At 37.5% G+C, this 18,843-nt stretch overlaps 2 protein-coding genes across 4 annotated transcripts; one reads left to right on the top strand and one right to left on the bottom strand.

Moving 5' to 3' along the window:
- Positions 1-1,127: 1,127 nt before the first annotated feature.
- Positions 1,128-11,463, bottom strand: LOC139064414 (uncharacterized). 3 transcript variants are annotated; one of them, XM_070547755.1, is made up of 8 exons: positions 11,347-11,463; positions 11,147-11,195; positions 7,593-7,680; positions 6,667-6,732; positions 6,492-6,551; positions 6,339-6,386; positions 6,199-6,252; positions 1,287-3,874 (listed from the first exon to the last, which is right to left on the bottom strand). In XM_070547755.1, exons 3-8 carry the CDS (start codon positions 7,677-7,679, stop codon positions 1,520-1,522), a joined length of 2,670 nt encoding a protein of 889 aa, XP_070403856.1. In that variant the 5' UTR covers position 7,680; positions 11,147-11,195; positions 11,347-11,463; the 3' UTR covers positions 1,287-1,519. The 3 variants fall into 3 exon arrangements, with proteins under 3 accessions (XP_070403857.1, XP_070403856.1, XP_070403855.1); XM_070547756.1 differs by lacking the exons at positions 11,147-11,195; positions 11,347-11,463 and having other exon boundaries at positions 1,128-1,366; positions 3,659-3,874; positions 7,593-7,948; XM_070547754.1 differs by lacking the exons at positions 11,147-11,195; positions 11,347-11,463 and having other exon boundaries at positions 7,593-7,948.
- LOC139064416 (BEN domain-containing protein 5-like) lies at positions 10,530-18,782 on the top strand. The gene is made up of 8 exons (XM_070547759.1): positions 10,530-10,906; positions 11,170-11,285; positions 13,247-13,530; positions 14,008-14,132; positions 14,654-14,686; positions 15,897-15,955; positions 17,169-17,376; positions 18,421-18,782. Exons 1-8 carry the CDS (start codon positions 10,753-10,755, stop codon positions 18,555-18,557), a joined length of 1,116 nt encoding a protein of 371 aa, XP_070403860.1. The 5' UTR covers positions 10,530-10,752; the 3' UTR covers positions 18,558-18,782.
- Positions 18,783-18,843: the final 61 nt, after the last annotated feature.

Here is an 18,843-nt window from a genome sequence, read left to right on the forward strand (position 1 = left end):
CCCTCTGCTGCCCGCTCTCCCCTCTCCGATGATGCAGTCCCATGTGCGATCCAACTCCATCGTCCCTGTTCATGGTCCCACATCCACGTCTCCTCATCTCGATAGCTTCTTTTATCCATCTTTTGTACTTCTGTTGCTCAGTTTTTATGATCCTTGTGTTGTCCCAGTCCATTATATGGTTTTCTCTTGTGCAGTGATCTGTTACGGCTGACTTCTTTATAGTGCTTCGTCGCCAACTCAACACACGAACAATAGAACACAGAAAGGAGTGCGAGAAAGAAACAAGTCGAAAACACACAAGAGCAGTGAAGCAAGAAGCAGAAAGCACAATAAAGAAATCGGCCGTAACAGATCACTGCACAAGAGAAAACCACATAATGGACTGGGACACAAGGATAAACAGCGAACAATAGAAATACAAAAGATGGATCAAAGAAGCTATAGAGATAAGGAGAAGTGGATGTGGGACCATGAACAGAGACAATGGAGTCTACACATTGGATCGTGCATGGGACTACATCAACGGAGAGGGGAGAGCGGGCAGCAGAGGGCGACAACGTCCTCTGCTGCCCGGGGATAAATGGAGTAGGAAGTGACGCCACCATCAGTGTCAGCTCTGAGGATGTTTGTAGTCACAAACGAAATGTTAGCAGGTAAAGAAAAAACTTCCTGTGTTTTAAAAAGAACTAGAAATGGAATTAAAGCATGCACACTAAAAAAGAAAAGTGCACAGGCAAAGAAATGCTCTTTGTAGTTGGGGTGCTTTACAAAAAGACTATTTTCTCAGTGACACCGAGCATTTCTAATGTTTAAAAGAAATTGATCAAAGTTTCATCTTGTGCATGCTAAAAATACTACAGCCATCAAGAAAGGTTTTGGAACAAGACCACTTGACCACTAGAGTTTGCAATTTTTCAGAACAGTTGTGGTTATTTTTAGTACATGTGTCAGTGATGTTAAAAATGAACCCATCAGAGGGAAGTCAATGCAGTTCTTTGTCTTCACCACCAACTGTCAAAAGCCAGCTTGATTTGTGGGAGCAAAATTCTACTTCAAGGCTGCAGCTTTCCAAAAGGCATCGTGCAGATAGAACCAAGTCTAGCACACCCACAGCAGGTTGGCCACACACGTGAGCTGGCCCTCTCTCGAAGAAGGTGCATGCTTGGAGTGGACTTTCAGCATGCGCAATGTTGAGGAAACTGGTCAAATGAGTGCATTTTATGCAAGCGCGGAAAAGGAAGTTGGTCTCCCCACTTATGGCACAAATCAAACCCCATATTGTGTTGTTTCCCTGTCCCCTCTGAAGAAGGACCTTCCACAAATACAAAATCCTGGTGTTCTCCAGTACAGTGAGGAATGCTCAGAACTGTAAATCAGGAAAACAAAGAAGCCAGTTCAGACACATGGCACAGCACACAAAGTCCACTCTCCTGGGCAGAAATCTGAATCAGCCAGAACTGATCAAGAGAAGTTGTGAAACACAAGAGAAAAATGTTACCTACAGAACGACAACCAAAGACTAGTCTCTTTCATGTTGGTTTGGAAAGTCACAAATGAAAGTCTCATCACCAGTTTTCAGGACCAGACATTTCTGCTCTAACCTGTCTACTGGAATCAGATCCACAGTAGGTCCCCTACTTATAAGTCTAATATGTGACTCAAATCTGTACCCTTGTGGTAAAGGGAATGATGCTTGTGTATGAAACTTTTGGAAAAGTACAGCAATTTCTGTACCACACTCTGAGGGAAAAGATATAATGCTTCGAATCTCTCCACAAACACCATCACTCAACTTTCCATAACAATCCCTTCTTCTCTTACTGAGGCTGTAGCTTTTGCTGGTATAAACCAGTCCTTTGTGCACCATTCTCTTGTGTACCACCATTTCATCTGGTGGAACTTTTTCTGCAGAAATGAAGGCACTTTTCTCTTCCTCAGTTGTCTCAGTAACCCTGCCATTATCCAGAACAGTTGTGTCTTGATATCTAATGAAGGACTTTACTCTTGAGTTATTTGTGAGCTCCAAACAGAAGTTCTTTACTTGCTCACTAACTGCAAACCTTGTACTGAAAAGCGGAACCGTTCTATGCAACAAGAATTTGTTTACAATCTGCAAAGCTACACATTTTGTTCCGTGAAACAGTTTCAACAGACCACCATTTGCATTTTCAAATACAAATGCTGAGTGTGCCCAGAGCGGCCCCCACAGTTTCACAGACTTGGACAGGTGCGTTAGCAAGTGTACATTGAATGTCATAGATGCTTCTCCATACAACAGTTGAAACCTTGCCACGAACTCGAACAGCATCTCATCTGCTTTGTTGATCTCTTCGAATGTGACATTCTCCTTCAAAAGCAGAAATACTGCAAACACCAGCAGGGATAGGTGCTTCACATAACGTGACTGAAGCACCCCATTCAGGACTGGCAAACTGTAAAACAGGAGCCAAGCTCGCCACTCTGAGGCTTTCCAGTACTTGAACTCTGCAATGGGTCTGGGAAGTCGTGTAATAAGGTGTGGTGGCTTGATTTCCTTGATCCTGTTTTCTAGCACCCTCATTGTATTTGGACTGCCGATATAGTAGGGTTGATCACTGCCACTCAACAGAAGCTCTGTCAGCTGTCTAATGACACCAAGCAAGACAGCATGCATATAGTCTGGAACAAACCCCCAAACAATGTCAAAATAAGGCATGTTTATCAGTGGTGATGGACCTTTCACCCCTCTGACACTTCTGTGTTGTTCTACGGCATGCTCCATATCTGCAATCATTTTATTAGCCTCTCTATCAGGGTATTCTGTGGCAGTCACAGTATACTTCACCTGTTTTTCAACGAGAGTCCCAGGGTGTAAACAGAAGCCACAACCAAAATACCCATTAAACTGGGTGGTGTTTTGCATAGCTGGTCTTGCCTTTGAGTCCACACAACAACAGAGTCCAACAATTTTGCTGTTCACCAGAGCTCCACATTTTCTCCAGGACACACCTTTGGATGCCAGTGTTTTTGCCTGATCAACAAATAGTTTTAGAAAAATTGGCATGACTGGCTCTTGAGCACCAAACCAAAGACCTGCAAGCATTACATTCTGGAATCTCAATTTGGGAGGGAGTTCATTTAAATGCAGCTGGATGGGCCATATTGAAAATTTGGAAGACTTGTAGACAGGTGAACCATCAGAATTAAAATTAAATGACAAATTGGCCGGATCTGACAGAATGCCACCTGGTTTTGACAGGTTTTGATACATTTCACCATCATATATGTCAGAGATAACATGTTCATTCTGTTGCCTTTGGTATCTGTAGTTCATGCTGTTTTGAATTTGAGGGTTTTCCATCAGTGTCTGAATTTGAGGTGCAATTGGTATGCTTATGAAAAAGCTTGCACTGTTCAATGTGCTAATTTCAATGGGAGCACTACAAATTGTACACTGAACAATGTTTTTTTCTTTTATGTCTTCTTGTTTGCCAATGTATAATTTGCAGGTTTTGCAGTAGAAGTGAAATTCCACTATGTCAGAAGAGTTCTTAAACACTTTGTTGAACAAATATTTGGATCTCGGTAAAACCTCTTTGCCAAACAGTGCATTTATAAGCTTTAACAAATCATCAAGTTGTGTTCCTGTTATGTTATGTCTTGCTGCATGACTCATTACCATGAGCAGTGCTTCAGCCCTTGTTGTTGTACCCCCTGAAATTAGTGCAGAATCCATGTCAGTGTCAAATCCTATCTGTCCAAATGGGTCGTCCTCTGGAAGGTCTTCAATGTTTGAATCAACTTGAGGATCACTTTCAGGTGAGGAATCGCACTCAAACTCCTGGCTGACGTCACTTGATTGCAGCACAGATAAGCCACCAGAAGAAGTTGTGGGCTGTAGGGTGACAATAAACACACATTATTGCATGTATCTACCAGCAAAAACAAATGATAAAAGCAACTGATCGGGTGACTGTATCGGATCGATTCCCCTCTTTACTTGGTGCTAAATTATTTTTTCGGTTGTTTGGACAAATCTTGTTTAGAGATCAGGAAACCGATTTATTCATTATTTATTTATTATTAAAGAGGCCATTTCATTCTGACCTGAATTGGAATGTTTATTATGTGAAGTGCCTTGAGACGACTCTTGTCGTGATTTGGCGCTATATAAATAAACTTGAATTGAACTGAATTGAATTGAATTCTAATTTCAGGACTTTGTGGTTATTTCTTAAGTATTAACCAGTAATATGAAACATTTTACATCTAAAAAACGTTACGAAATACTGATTAACAGACCATTCAATCGGTCTGGGTCAATATTCAGGTGGTTCCGGCTTGTTCCATCAGGCAGCTTCGGCTGCTGCTCGTTCATACTCATTATTTGAATTTGCTAGCCTCAGATTGGCTAACAAACTAGCCTATGAGAGCAAGATATATCGTTTCCTGCCCCGCTGCTCATTGTTAACACCGGGCGTTCTCTCTTCCTGTTTGGTATGCTACAGCTTTTAGCATGCAGCATGCTAGGCGTGGTTTCAACTGCGAGAGCTACCGAATACTAACAAACAAAGGAGTTGTGACAAATCAAATACAGGCCATTGGAACTCGCATTTTATCAACACCTGCATAGTTTGGGATTGTGTTTTTTGGTTTGGGAGACGAACCCCTCCTCCGTAACCAGGTTATTTGTACGGAAGCCCGGAAAGGTAAAAAATCCTCAAATGTATTTTTTCCCTACTGGCGGATAAAAATGTATTGAATAGAACAGAATAGATTTATTAATCCTACAGTGGGGACATTCACTCATTACAGCAGCACACACACTTAGAGAAGAAAAATAAGATTACAGGTAAAACTGATTCCAGCCATGTTTGCTTTCATAACTTCAACAACATCATGCTGATGACCCACATGAACATAATCCTCTGTTAGTCGATGCAGTTACATCACAAAGTTAGCTTAACATGATAAGATTACTTTTGCTTGGCAAAATACAACAACAGGTAATATTACGAATGACCCTAGATGGAATTTAAATCCTTTTACATTAATCATAACTAAAAGTTCCTGGGAGACATTTGTGACATGTAGCTGTAACTCTTTACTGCTGACAGATGATGTGAGTCCTTGTAAACCACCCCACGATGGGACGCACCCAAAGCACCACATATACCAAATAACACCCAAGAACATACAGTCCGATGTCTCAGAACGACCGTCTTAGTACGTCTATGCACCCCCGCTCCAACGGTGCCGAAAAAGTCAGCAAGTCCGGGTAAACTGGACGCTGCTGCCAACATGAAACACAACAGAGACGCTCTTTTCACGACTAAAATGCTAGATTTTAAACGTTTTTGAATTGTAAACAATTTGGTACGCTTAACATGATTAATCATTTTTAAATTAATCGGCACACCCCTTGATTCAATGAATTCTTTTTATTTAGTTTTTCTTAGGTTATTTCCATCAGAAATGACGTTTTTTTTCTGGTCTTTGATGCTGATTTCCATATTAGTTTCCTCTTTTATTGATCAGCCCTAATTTACTCTGCAGTATTAATTAATTTCTTTATCCCTAGTTTTATGGGTTAATTTTAGTTTGATCTATATAGCTTTTCTAGTGTTCACTAGCCCGTATGTTACCCCTTATATCTGTTGCACTCTTTTTGTGGATTTTTAGCGCCTTTCCATTTTGCCAATGTCCTGTTTGTGGTTTTGAAGGCACTGTTACGTTAGATCTTTTTTTTCCTGGTTTAGGTCTCTTTATACTGTAATTTCTTGGACCATTGCAGATGTTCTCCCTCTTTTTAGTCCAGCATTTAGAATACTTTTTCTCTACATGATATCTATTTGTTTTTACTTTCCCAGAAATGTCACTTATGTCACTCACCTGTGCTGCTTGATCATTATCATGAGATACACATGCTGTCTCTCCAATTTCCGTTATTACAGTTTTTCAGTTAATTACCGGATCCTCTGATCTGTTCAGTTTTTCGCTCATTCTGTTTTTGCCAACTTCATGTCGAGCCTTCTGTTTTATTTAATGTTTCTTGAATAGACCTTGTAATTTATTTTTTTTATTAACTCACTACAATGCCTCACTTCAGTGGACTGCTGTTTAACACTTATAATAAACAGCAAAGATAATAGAAAAACATTGCTTGTGTATAAAAATAAGAATTGCAGGTATTGTTGTGTGATTTGGTTAAAAGCTTACCAGGTTGAATGTCTCATCTGAATCAGACTCCAGACAGCCACATGGAGACATGGTCTGAAGAGAATGTAGAAAAGGCACAAACACAGTAAGAAACAGAAATGTGTAATAATATTATCTTGCCTCACATATTAGTCAATCACCTCAACATCTGCAGCATCTTCTCTGCCACATTCAGTGTAGGGCAAGGTCTAGAGACAAAAGAAATTATTTGAAAAGATTTTTAGTTCATTTCTTTGTACATTCAGTTTGTAAATATCACAAACTTGCACATGAGGTTTGGTAAAAGAACTTACAAGGTTGATTGTGTCATCTGGATATTCCGGGAAATCAAAATGACCAGATGAAGACGTGGTCTTCAGAGGAGGTAGAAAAGATGTTACTAAGTAAGAAAGTACCACAACACTTTGTGCAGGGCAGCACAGTGTGAAATCATGTTTCTATCAATTTAAGAATACATGTAACCCTCACCTCAAAATCTGCAGAATATGGACCAGAAGTCACTTGGTCACAGCTTTCACTGCTCAAGGGAGAAGTCTGAAAATATTTACAAAACCATATTCCCTATTTAGTGTCTTCAAACATCAGCAAAGGCAATGTGATAGATCTGTTAAAGAAAAAAAAAAGTCAAATTTCATTACTGCATTACAAAAGGGTTATTGTAGGTTTCAGAAAGTTACAATTAAGACCTTTTAAGACCGCTATGAACAAAATGTTAGACCAGCATGACACATTAACACAAAGTCACACATTAACAAAGTCTGTTTGAGTTGGAACATCTCAGAAGCATCTGATGGCAGATGTTTTGTTATCCAGTCAATCAAAAGAACTGACCTGTTTAAACCTAAGACATAGTAGGGCTGCACGATTCTGGATAAAATAATCCCAATTATTTTTTGCTCATATTTAGATCATGATTCTCTCACAATTTTTTCCCCAATTTAAATAGTTATTGCACGTATTAACTGCAAATCAGCTTTGTAACAGCTGACACTGAAAATAAAAACAATAAATAAAGGCTACTGTTGTTTTATCCTGCCAGCTCGCTTCTGCATCACATGGTATAAGGCTCCGCCATTATCAATTGTTGAGGGAAAAAGAGGGAGCACTTTTTTTCATGCAGATTATGTCCAGGTTTAAAATGCGGTACAATGATTGTGTTTTTTTTTTCCCTTTTTCATTTTAATTGTCATTTCAGAATGAGTTTGCTTACAAGCATGAATTGAAATCACAACCTTTTAACGATTAATTGTGCAGTCCTAAGACATAGAACAAAAAACTGGGTGGGCGTTGTTCAGACTTAAGTCCTTGAATTTAAAGTTATGTATTTTAGACTTTTTTTAAGACCATTTAAGACCCTGCAAGAACTCTGATACATCTTTCATGAGCTAACTTACATCCAAAGTCTCTCTGTTCCATCTTGCAGAGGGTAACTTGATGGTACTGTTTGGTTCCAGGTACAATTTGTACTTGCGCTTTGGCATTCTAAAACAAAAATGAACATCGATATCAGTAACAGACATGATTCGTGAATAAAACCATGGTAAATTTAAACAGTTACACTGGTGAAATTCAGCTCACTTAAGAAATACCATTATTTGAAAGTATTAGTCAAGTCACCATTTCAAAAGTCCAAGTCACACTCAAGTCCTTAGTGCAGGGGTCGGCAACCTGTTCCCATCAAAGAGCCATTATTACCCGTTTCCCACGGTAAAGAAAACACTGGGAGCCACAGCAGCTGTGGCGTTGTGGGCGGGGCCTACACTCAGACAGCAGAGAGCTGCTTTAACAGATCACAACAGGTGACAGCAACCAATACCAGTCGCTCATGTACCTCAAAGTTATCTTTCAACAGAAGATTATTAATAAAACAGTTTGTTTCAAATTGATCCAAAAAAAATGTAGCCCGTCTGCGCTACAATATTTTGATATTTTTCACCCTTCTAGTGGTTTTAATAGCTGAGCAGGTGACGCTTCTTGAGGCGTCACACATAACTGCTCTGTCTCGTTGGACTGTTGTAATTAAACATTGTACTGAACTAAACTTTGCATTAATCATTGTTGAAAAGGATCCAATCAGGTAGTTTTTTTCCCTCATTTACACTGACGGAGGTAACGGCACAGTGTGCATGGCTCTGGTGTTCATCCGGTTTAATGTTTCTGTTTGCAACAATTTTCACAAGAAGGTAAAACAGTTAAATGACAGGATTCGCACTGACCGGATATTTCCCGTGTTTGACTGTTTATTTTGATGGAGAAATCTCAAACCTGCAGATGCGCTGATATTTTAATCGTTATGCACATCGTAGAGGTAGCTACATCAATCAGGAAAAGATTCCCATCAGAACATCTGAGATGGACACTGAGCTCAGCGCAGCTCGCTGTCAGCGCATGCGTATGGTGGACAGCAAGATGAAGATGTGTAGATCGGGGGCTTGGAGCGCATCGCATAACCAGAACCATGCAGGAAGATTCAGTGTTTTCTAAACACGGTCTCTCAGAGACTTAAAAAATGTCCCCTGATTATGAATCTTTGGCTGAATAGCACTTGTTCCTGTCTCCAACACATCAATGAGCCTGTCTGAAGAACAGTCCAGAATCTCATATCCTCTTCAGCTCAGAAAGCGCCTATAGACTTATTTGATTATGCACAAACAGTTGACCTGTTCAGGTTTACGCAGACAATCTTTAACTATTCATTAGTTAGTTTACAAGCAGAGAGCCACATCAGATGGATGAAAGAGCCGCATGCGGCTCCAGAGCCGCGGGTTGCCGACCCTTGCCTTACCCCGGGTTTCCACAGGAGCCGTCAGCAGCACGTTACTGCAGCAGCACGTTTTGCTCGCGTAAGCTGCTGCTTGGCCCTTCCCACGAGACGCAAAGCAGCAGGGGAGCAGCTGTCACCGACAGGGCACGAAGTCACACGAGTGACTTCGTCAGTAAACACAACAACAAGCAGGAGAAAACTACAACATGGTTTGTGTTTTATGTTCTGTCCGTTTTATAATCGCCAATACGGACCTGAAAAACAAAGGAGACCGCTAGCTAGGTGATAACTTCTCACGGGGCCGCACAGTTAGTAACTTTTTCTTTAAAGTAAAGCAACCGGAAGGCAGTACGTTCTTTATTCTGAAAATCTCGGGAGCTTCTCTCCATTTCCGCGTCCGATTTCCTGTCTTTCCTTCCCCAAAAATGTCGAACTTGACCCGTTTCAGAGGCGTCGCGCGTAGAAAATAGAACCGGCGCGTAAAGGCCGCGACATGCTGCTCCTGAGACGTGGCCGACTCGCGCTGCTGACGGCTCCAGTGGAAACGGTTCTGTTGACCACACGGTTCCTATCAGCAGCTATGACGTGCTGCTGCAGTAACGTGCTGCTGACGGCTCCAGTGGAAAGCCGGGGTTAGTGTGCAAGTCCAAGTCTCATAGGATTAATCCAAGTCAAGTCACTGGACCCTACTGGGCAAGTGTGAGTCCAAGTCCCTAAAATAATCTTCCAGTCCAGGTCAAGTCATTATCACCTTTGAGCAAATCACCAATCTGAGAGAGTTTATAACTACAATAATGGCAGCTATACATGGTTTATTTTAAAATAAATTGTACTCATATCAGGCGAGTCTTTCATCATGAATGGTCATCATGTGGTGGAAACAATAGCTAGAAAATTACATTAGAAGAACAAAATTCTGTGCAAACATCTCCCTTTAACAAGAACTGTAGATGTTTGTTTTCTGCATTTTTAGTTAATGTTTTTTTGTATTCACTGAAGTTACTCGTTGGTTACAGTATTCAGAAATGTTAGTCAAATAAGAGTAATTGTGAACTACTAAACACTTTGAATAAATTATTTAAATCTTAAATTTAATTTTAAAGTACTCAATTAAATGAAATCATTAAATTTAAATTAAATAAAAATTTACTAATTATTTAATTTTATTAGTTTATTTTATTTCATTAATTTATTTTATTAAAATTATTTAATTATAAAATTGAATTAAATGAATATGCAACATTTTATTCGAGTAGAAATGATAAAGTAAAACTACCCGTAAAAAGTATTTTTCCCCCATAAAGTTACTAAAGGAAATTGGCGGAGTGAATGTAACAAGTCCCTACCCACCTCTGGTGGATAATAAGTAATAATAAATCACTTTTTTTTTCTAGATGGATTGTAGTTTCAAAAAATGTCAATGTTTACATTTAAGAAATATTTCAGATATAGTGTCTGCAATTAGCTATTAACATTTAATGAGTCATGGGTCACTTATTCTCCCTTAAAATAAAAAATAATTGGTTGTAATCAAATCCCCACTATGAATTGAGAGGGGGAACTGGGAACTACAGCATCCTCTGCTCAGTGCTCACGCGCTTCCCGCCGTTGAAGTCAAAGCTAGCTGGAGGGGCGTATCTCAACATTAGCATTAGGACCAAGATCAAGAGCAAATTAAGTTGCGGCGTCACGATTTAAAAACTAAAATATTTTAGACCTTATTTCTTTTTAGACAACAGTTATATTTAACTAATTCGAATTTAGGAAACTAATTTTGTTTGCCTTAAAAAATGTTTGCTTATGTTAGGTATATAGACGACGGCTGTAAAGAAATCGTTCCAACAACCTTTATCAAAGATTTTGACAGCCAGAAGGATACCAGCAAAATTTACTGGGTTCGCTGGCAAGACAGTTTTTTCAAAGCTCAAATATTAATGCTGAAGGGTAAGTCACGATCTCACAAACAGTTTTACTTATTAATAAGGTCGACCTAGGATGTGTAGTTAACTTGACTGGCTGAAATCTCTGTCTACCGCTCTAGTCGAGCTAGCTAGTGTGCTATTAGCTTTTAGCTAGTTACGATAGTGTAGCGTTGCTAAGGTTAGCGTTCCTTAAGAACAGAGCGAATAATGAAATAACTACATAAAATTATGTACAGTATAGCCGATGCAGTCAAATACTTACATGAAGTGCTGTTTATATTCCAGACACCAAAGAGGACATCGAAGAGGAGCTGTCAACGGGGAGGGTCCGTGTTAAAAAAGTCATGGATCCCAGCACTTCACCGCTACCTTCTGAGGCGGAGGAAGCCAGGACAAAAAAAGTATATTCTACTAGCATGTTGGCAAACATTAGGCAATGTTCATTAACCACTCAATACTCACCAATGATGAATAAATGGGCCCAACGTTGGTAAAACAAAAATGAAAAGACAAATCTTCACAACTTTCCAACACACAAATGCGCAGCTGCTTCCGATCTTCTGTTTTTTCTTCTTCTCCTTTCTTGAGGGGTTTTACGGCGGTTGGCAGCCAACTGGGAGTTGCAGTTTTTATCTTTACCTTTACTTTTTACCGCCCCTACTGCTCCGGAGTGTGCATCAGCGATTACATTTTATTTATAAATCCAGTGTAATCCGAATTTTTTTAGAATTATAAACTAAAATCTTTATATTAAATTGTTAACCATCTTCCTTAACCTTTCAATCAATCATGATCTATATTATATAGACAACAAATAAAAATAATGTACATATGCATATCTGTCAATGGAACATACTCAGTTTAAATTAAAATGGAACATACTCAGTTTAAATTAAACACCCAATTCTAATTTTCTACTGAAAAGGTCATTATATTACTTACTGACACCCAAATTGTGTGGATAGATATATTTCATATAAGAAAACTCCCAAATAACCAAGTTTTTCTCCAACATATTTCATTAAATAAGTTTGTTCCATGCAGATTCCATCTCCATGCAGCAAGTTTCAGCTGTCTGGCTCATAGTATCTCTTTGAATTATTTTTATTTTATTTTTGTGTTTTACAGCTACTACTCAAAACGGGGTCTGAGTTTCTTATATATATATAAATTTGTAAATCAGCCTAGTTTGAAATAATTAGTTTTAGGCTTAAAGGAATAGAATCCATAACATAACAATCAAGGAGTCAAGTCAAGTTTTAAACCCAGAAAGGAATTCTACATATGTAAAAGTTAGACCATCGTTGTTAAAAAGTTGTTTAATGAGAAGAATATTATAATCAATCCAGTTCTGTAAAAACAATGTCACATCTAAATAAATATCCTGGTTATTGCAAATACTGTATAACACTTAGGGAGAGAAATTATGCTTTAAAAATGTAATCAGATCTTTTCAAAAAATTTCACAAATACCGTTAGAGATCTCAAGGGCTGAGCTTGTATTTACTAATCGAGAAAGACCCTCAGCTTTGGGAATTAACACACGTCCAGGTATAGTTAAGTCCTTCTGTAACCATAAATTGCATTTGTGTTACAAAGACGATATTAGTAGATCACCATTTTCACTTATTTCCACTGTTTGATCCTTTTCTGCTGCATAGACAATAAAGAATAAACCCATTCTTACATATTTATTTCACACCAATCAAAATATTTCAGGCAAATTTACCGAAATGTTAAGAAGTCAATGTAAAATTAATCATTGGTCTTTTTTGGTCTAATTAGAATTTTAATGTTCACAAGTTAAAAAATGTTATAGTTAATGTGTTTTTTAAAGTAGCTCAGTGCATGCTCTTAAATGGAGAATAAGGTTAGAAAATAAACACAAAATGACAAAAAAAAAGTTATGGCACTAATATTAAGAAAGAGAAGAAGTCGTCTGAGCAAATTCGATATTAACAACACAAAACGAATACATGTAATGTGGGTCTAGACAAAGAAGTCACTTATCAGCTATTTTGGGAAGACATGGTCTATTTCAATGAAAAAAAAACATCACAACAAAAAACGCATTAATAAGGAATCAGCAAGAGAAAGTTGTTTTGTCATTGTAAGCTACAAATGTCATTTACAAGAATATGCAAACTCAGTCCTTTCTGAGCAGATCTGTGTCCAAAAGTGTATTGTTACTGGAGTGAATAAAGCCAACATCAGGCCATGACATTAGGTTAAAAATTATTTCCAGTAATATTGCACTTGCTTTGAGTAGCATTGCTTAGTTTGTTAGTATGTGAGTTTGCTAACTTTAAATCTTATGAAAGTCATACTGTAATTTTAAGTTGTGCTTTTTTAATGTTTACAGACAACTCAGAAAAAGGCCGCAGAGGAAGCAAAAGATGTTAACCTACTGGCCATTCTGCAGGAAAGAAAAAACAGAAAGAGGAACTCTCCACTCTGCCCTACCAGTACCAAAAAAATCAGAGAAGATATCCTCAGCGATTCCCTCTTTGAAGATGATACTGAGGATGACGATAATGATGGTGGTGTTGTCCCACAGAAACTTTATGAGGAGGCAATAAAAAAACAACGCTTTTATCAGAAAAAGTATAGTTGCATGTGTCTACAGCAGCAGGAAATGGAAAAAAGGTAAGTTTTGAATAGCCTTGAAAAATAATTTTGTATTATTGTTAATGTGTCCTAACAATATACTGTAAATCTACCTTTAAGCTCTAGTTGGATTCAGTCTTGTTATTGTCCTTGCCAAAAGTAGATGGGTGTGTAGAATATTGTGAATAGCAATAGCATTATTTGGTCCTGTTGAAATAGGCTGGGTACTTTGATCAAAAATATGTTTTTAATTATTGAGCCTTATTATTGAATCTTTATATTTCAAAGGTGTGTTTATACTTTTAAATTGATATATTTGGTAATATAATATTTTGCTACTTGTTTTTGTCACACAACTACCACATACTGTCCAGATTTGGCCTTTCTGAATGCTGTGCACATGTGCAGCACTACCCATCTGCACTATAGGCAGCTAGATAATTTCACAGATAATAATTAACAATTTTTTTATCATTTCCTAATAATATAGTCATTACATATTTTCTTCTGTTTAAGAATGCAGGAGCAAGAAAAGAGTCTTTCAACAATGGAGTCTGAAAATAAAACTCTCCGAGAGCTGAACATAGAGCTGCAACAGCATCTAATGAAGGCGCTGAAGTCAACCTCCTCCAAGAGCAGTGGTGAGGACAGATCATTTCCCCTAAGTCTCTTTACTAATGCAGTTGTACCTAAAACTGAAATGTGTTGTGGGTATTTTTTAATGTATACTTCTGGGCTTAATGTAAATTATCCCATATAAGGAAATGTTTCCCTCTGGGCTGGCAGTCCCAAACCCCTCTTATCTTGTTGAAATGTTTTTGGGCAAAACACTGAACTTAGACAGTTATGCACCCATTTGTTTGTGAATAGGGAAAAAGATAGAAAAGCAATATATATTGTAGCTCACTTAACTTTTACAGTTGCCTGACGCTCAGAAACAAACATTTTAACAAGGATATAAGGACAGAATATATACATTTATCAAGTAGCTGAAGGTAGCAAACATCAAAAACACTTTGGAAGTGACCATTAGTTGCAGTACTTCAGCTGTGAGCTTAGGTATCACTAACCTAATAAGGTTTGGGAAACATATTCTTTGTTGTTGTGTTTTCCATTATTTCCTGTGTTCATGATATGCTTATTTTCTCTCTAACTGTTAAAGATCCTGCCACCCAAAACTCAAAGACTTTATACAGTAAGTGCAACCAAAATTTATCAACATTTAGAATACAATTTTTTTTTTAAATTTACATTGTTAAAATAGATTTCTACACTTGCAGTACCAACTTGATATAAGTGAAATCAGAATTGTGAACTAATTTTACATTTTCAAAAGCCCCCTTAATTTAGTCAAAGTGGTCTCATGTTTGGTTTTACATGTTTGTCAATCTTAAATGTTTCATTTCATCACACAAATGTAAATTTTACTCAAAGACAACACAAACACAAAATGGAAGTTTTAAATCAAGGTTTTTATCAAGGGAGAACTGAAAATCTACACAGCCCTGGGTGAGTAAATGATTGCGCCCTCAGCTGAAACTAGTGCTGTGTTGAAACATTTTGAAAAATTGATTCTGAATCAATTCTTCTAAGAAACAAATCGTATCAATTAAAAAGTCCAAGAATCGTTTGGTTTAACATTGTTTGCCTTTTCTTTAAAACTAATGAAAAGTAAGGTCTGAAAGGGTTAACACAATTTTTTCAGGTGAATTGTTACTCAGTGTTGCATCATTTCATTTCAGCAATATAATTAAGGTAACAGCTCACAGAAAAGTTTTCAAAAGCAGTGACCCATGTTGAATTGGAACAGACTGGGTTGAATCGAATTTTGTCGATTCTAACTCTTGAGAATCAAAATCAAATTTATTCTTGAAATGAACCAATACCCAGCTTTAGCTGAAACATAACTTAACAGCGGCTCATCACACCCGACTTCTGTTTGTCCTGCCGCACAGAGGCCTGATTCCTACCACACCTGTTCTCAGTAAAGAAATCAATCCTGTCAGACTTTCCTGAAACAGTGAAGTAGATCAAAATATCCTCAACATCATGCAGAGATTCCAAGACATTCAGCAACAAATGGGATGACTTGTCGTAATTTGGCGCTATATAAATCAACTTGAATTGAATTGAATTGAAGCTGCTAAGGGCAGCCCAATCGAGGTAATTGGGTTTCGGGGCAATCACTTTGTCACACTGGGCCATGGAAGTTTTGGATTTTTCTTCTCCCTTACTCATAATAACCCTCATTTAAAAATGGCCTTTTGTGTTTGTACTTGTGTTGATTTTGATTTAAAGTGAGACAGTTTTGGAAAAAAATTATCCATTCTCCACTTACACCATGTGGCTTCTTGCTTGGTTTAAGCAAGACACAAATGCTGAATATTTTAACATTCTTTTCATAGTTGCAGAGTCTGGCAGTGAAGATGGAGTGGAGACACCTAGGTGTCCAGAAGGAGAGGAGGTACTGTACTTCCCCTGCATACAGTATTCAAATACACACCACAAGTGTAGCAACACAACTCATATATGGGGTGCCATTTGTAATGTTACACAGTAAAAAATTATCAGCAAAATTTTTAATCATTTATCTTGTAATCAGAGAAAAAAACTAGGTTTCATTTTTAAGCACTTATTTTCACCTTGTCATTCATGTATTTATAAATGTTAAGTTTCCTAGCTAAATATTTAGTTAGCAAGTTAAATAAAGCCCCAGAGTGTGATATTTTTACCTGTTTACTATCAAATCCTGCGTTTCCAGTTCACAAACTTGTCCATCCATCCGTCTATCCATTTTCTGAACCCGCTTTGTCAATGCGGGGGGGGGGGGGGGGGGGGGGGGGGGGGGCTGGTGCCTAACTCCAGCAGCCAACGGGCAATCAGGCGGGGTTCACCCTGGACAGAGAGCTAGTCCATTGCAGGGCAACACAGACACACAGGACAATCAATCATGCACACACACACTCACACCTAAGGACAATTTGGACAGACCGATCAACCTAACAGTCATGTTTTTGGCAGATTTAAATTCAAATACAGTGCAGAATTTTTCCCTGACGACGGCGCAACACTGACAGTTTTAGGCAGAATATTTGAATTTTAACCACGATGCACTGAACTGCCAAATTATTGACTGCACGTGTCTGTAGCATGATTAGACACTCCTTTATATAGTTTATCAGCAAAAAAAAAGTGATTTGGGGGTGACTTGCTCTTTAAAAACTAGACATTTAGCCTGTAAAAAAATGTTTAAAAACAAAATATTTGATTTGAAAAATAGATATTAAATTAGGAAGCTAAATATTTTGTTCCAAACTAAATGTTTAATTTTCACAATAAATATTTTGTTTTTAAAATATATATTTAACTTGTTAACTAAATATTTAGCTAGGAAACTTAACATTTATAAATACTTGAATGACAAGGTGAAAATAAGTGTTTAAAAAATGAAACCTACTTTTTTGCTCTGATTATGAGATAAATAATTAAAAATATTGCTGTTAATTTTTGACTGTGTAACATTACAAATGGCACCCCATACTCAAATAGCAAAATGTGTTTTCATATGTAGAACTATGAAGAACACCTCTCCATCATTTGTTCACAAGCCAACTAACTTTTCAGTGTATTTGTTTTAGACTTGTGTGGGTGTTTATTTTTATTTTTATTTTTGTCAGATTCACCTGGGAGGAGGAGTCTACATCCGGAGAGAGGCCTGGTCAAGGATTAAAAACCAATCAAAGGATTCTTTGTTTGTGAAGGAGCTTGCAGTGGCAATCTGGGGAACAAAGACCCTAGGCCAGAAAAGCCTTACAGGGAAGGCGTGTCCTACAACTAAGAGCACCAGGCAGCCTTTAACCCCAAAGAAGCTGGAAACATTGAGAGGTATGGTATTTTTAGTTGGATTTGCAAAATGTTCTTGAGTGTTGACAAGTATGAAGGAGTAAAAGTGCACAAATAATTAAATATATCAATAGACAAATGCTTTAATGTCAATAATAGATAAAATTGAATTTAAACTAGGGTGGTCATATTTCCATTTCCCAAAAAGAAATCACACTAGGGCTGGGCTATATGGCCTAAAATCAACATCACGATATATTGAGGATTTAACCTCGATAACAATTTGTTTGATGCCGTTTTACCTTGGCCCCCAAAATGCATTGAAACAGCCCTGGCTGTGTGACTGAATTTGAAGGTGATCTGAATTGTATCAAATGTATAAATATTACATGTGTATAACTTATTGTTTTATTCAACGTGTAGTGGAGATAAATCTACCTATATTTTACTTTCAAACACTTTGCTTTGTTTTCTTGTTGCTTTGTTTTCTGTCCCATCTCTCATCTTCCTGCATCTCCTCTAAACTCTCCAGAAAAACTACTACTTGGCTTCTTACTTTTTCACCTCATCAGTTACTTTTGAGCAGATCAAAGGGATCTCCTGACCGCAAAGTGTAGTAGGCGTTTCAATGCTGCGTCGGTGAGGTGAAACACCGCAGCACACGGATAGCGGAGCGCGTCAAGCCATGTGTTGTAGTGCAACACATGGCTTTTACAAACATATACAGTACCGGATAAAGGACACATCCTTTTATGGAGTAGTTTTTCTTTGTGGTGTTTCTTTTCTTTGGACCTCTTTTCTACATTGTAGATTAATTGACATTTGCTATATTTTGTTTGCTACACATTTCCATATGTTTTCATTCATTGTTTGATATTTTCAATTTTAATTCATACTATAGAAGAAAATGAAAAAAATATCTATATTTTTTGTTTTCAAACTTTTGACTGATACCCAATACTCAAGTAACAATGAAGCAAACATTGTTGATAATATATTGCTTGTAGGAAACCCTGTTCATGCTTATGTGAATGATTTTTTCAAGACTTAATACTTAGGTTCTTGTCTATTTGTATTTCATTTCAGCCTGCTTCAAAGAGTGGCTCATCAACAAAAAGTTGGAGGAGCCCGAGCTGCAAGCAAGATGGGTAAAAGCAGGGCAATACCTTACAGAAAAAATTATGGACATTAATAAACAAAAAAACAAAACCCCCAAGGACTGAAATGTGGCATTTTTTATGTTTTATGTTTTCATAAGGTAAGTTAAATTAGTTACTTGTTATTAGTGTTTGTTCTTATTTGTTATTAGTTTGTTTTTTAAATGATTTGTATGCATTTTGTTACCACGTTCTTTGTTACACAAACGTAATAAATGTACATACTGACTTGAAAACCTTACCTTGTCTTTATTGTAGTAGTTACAGTATGTAATATTTTCCAATATTCTGTCTTATTGTAACAAAATTCAGTGTGGTTGTTCAGTACACTCGTATCCTCTGGGAGAATTTG

This window comes from Nothobranchius furzeri, unplaced genomic scaffold (assembly GCF_043380555.1).
Source record: "Nothobranchius furzeri strain GRZ-AD unplaced genomic scaffold, NfurGRZ-RIMD1 Scf024, whole genome shotgun sequence".
Lineage (NCBI taxonomy): Eukaryota > Metazoa > Chordata > Actinopteri > Cyprinodontiformes > Nothobranchiidae > Nothobranchius > Nothobranchius furzeri.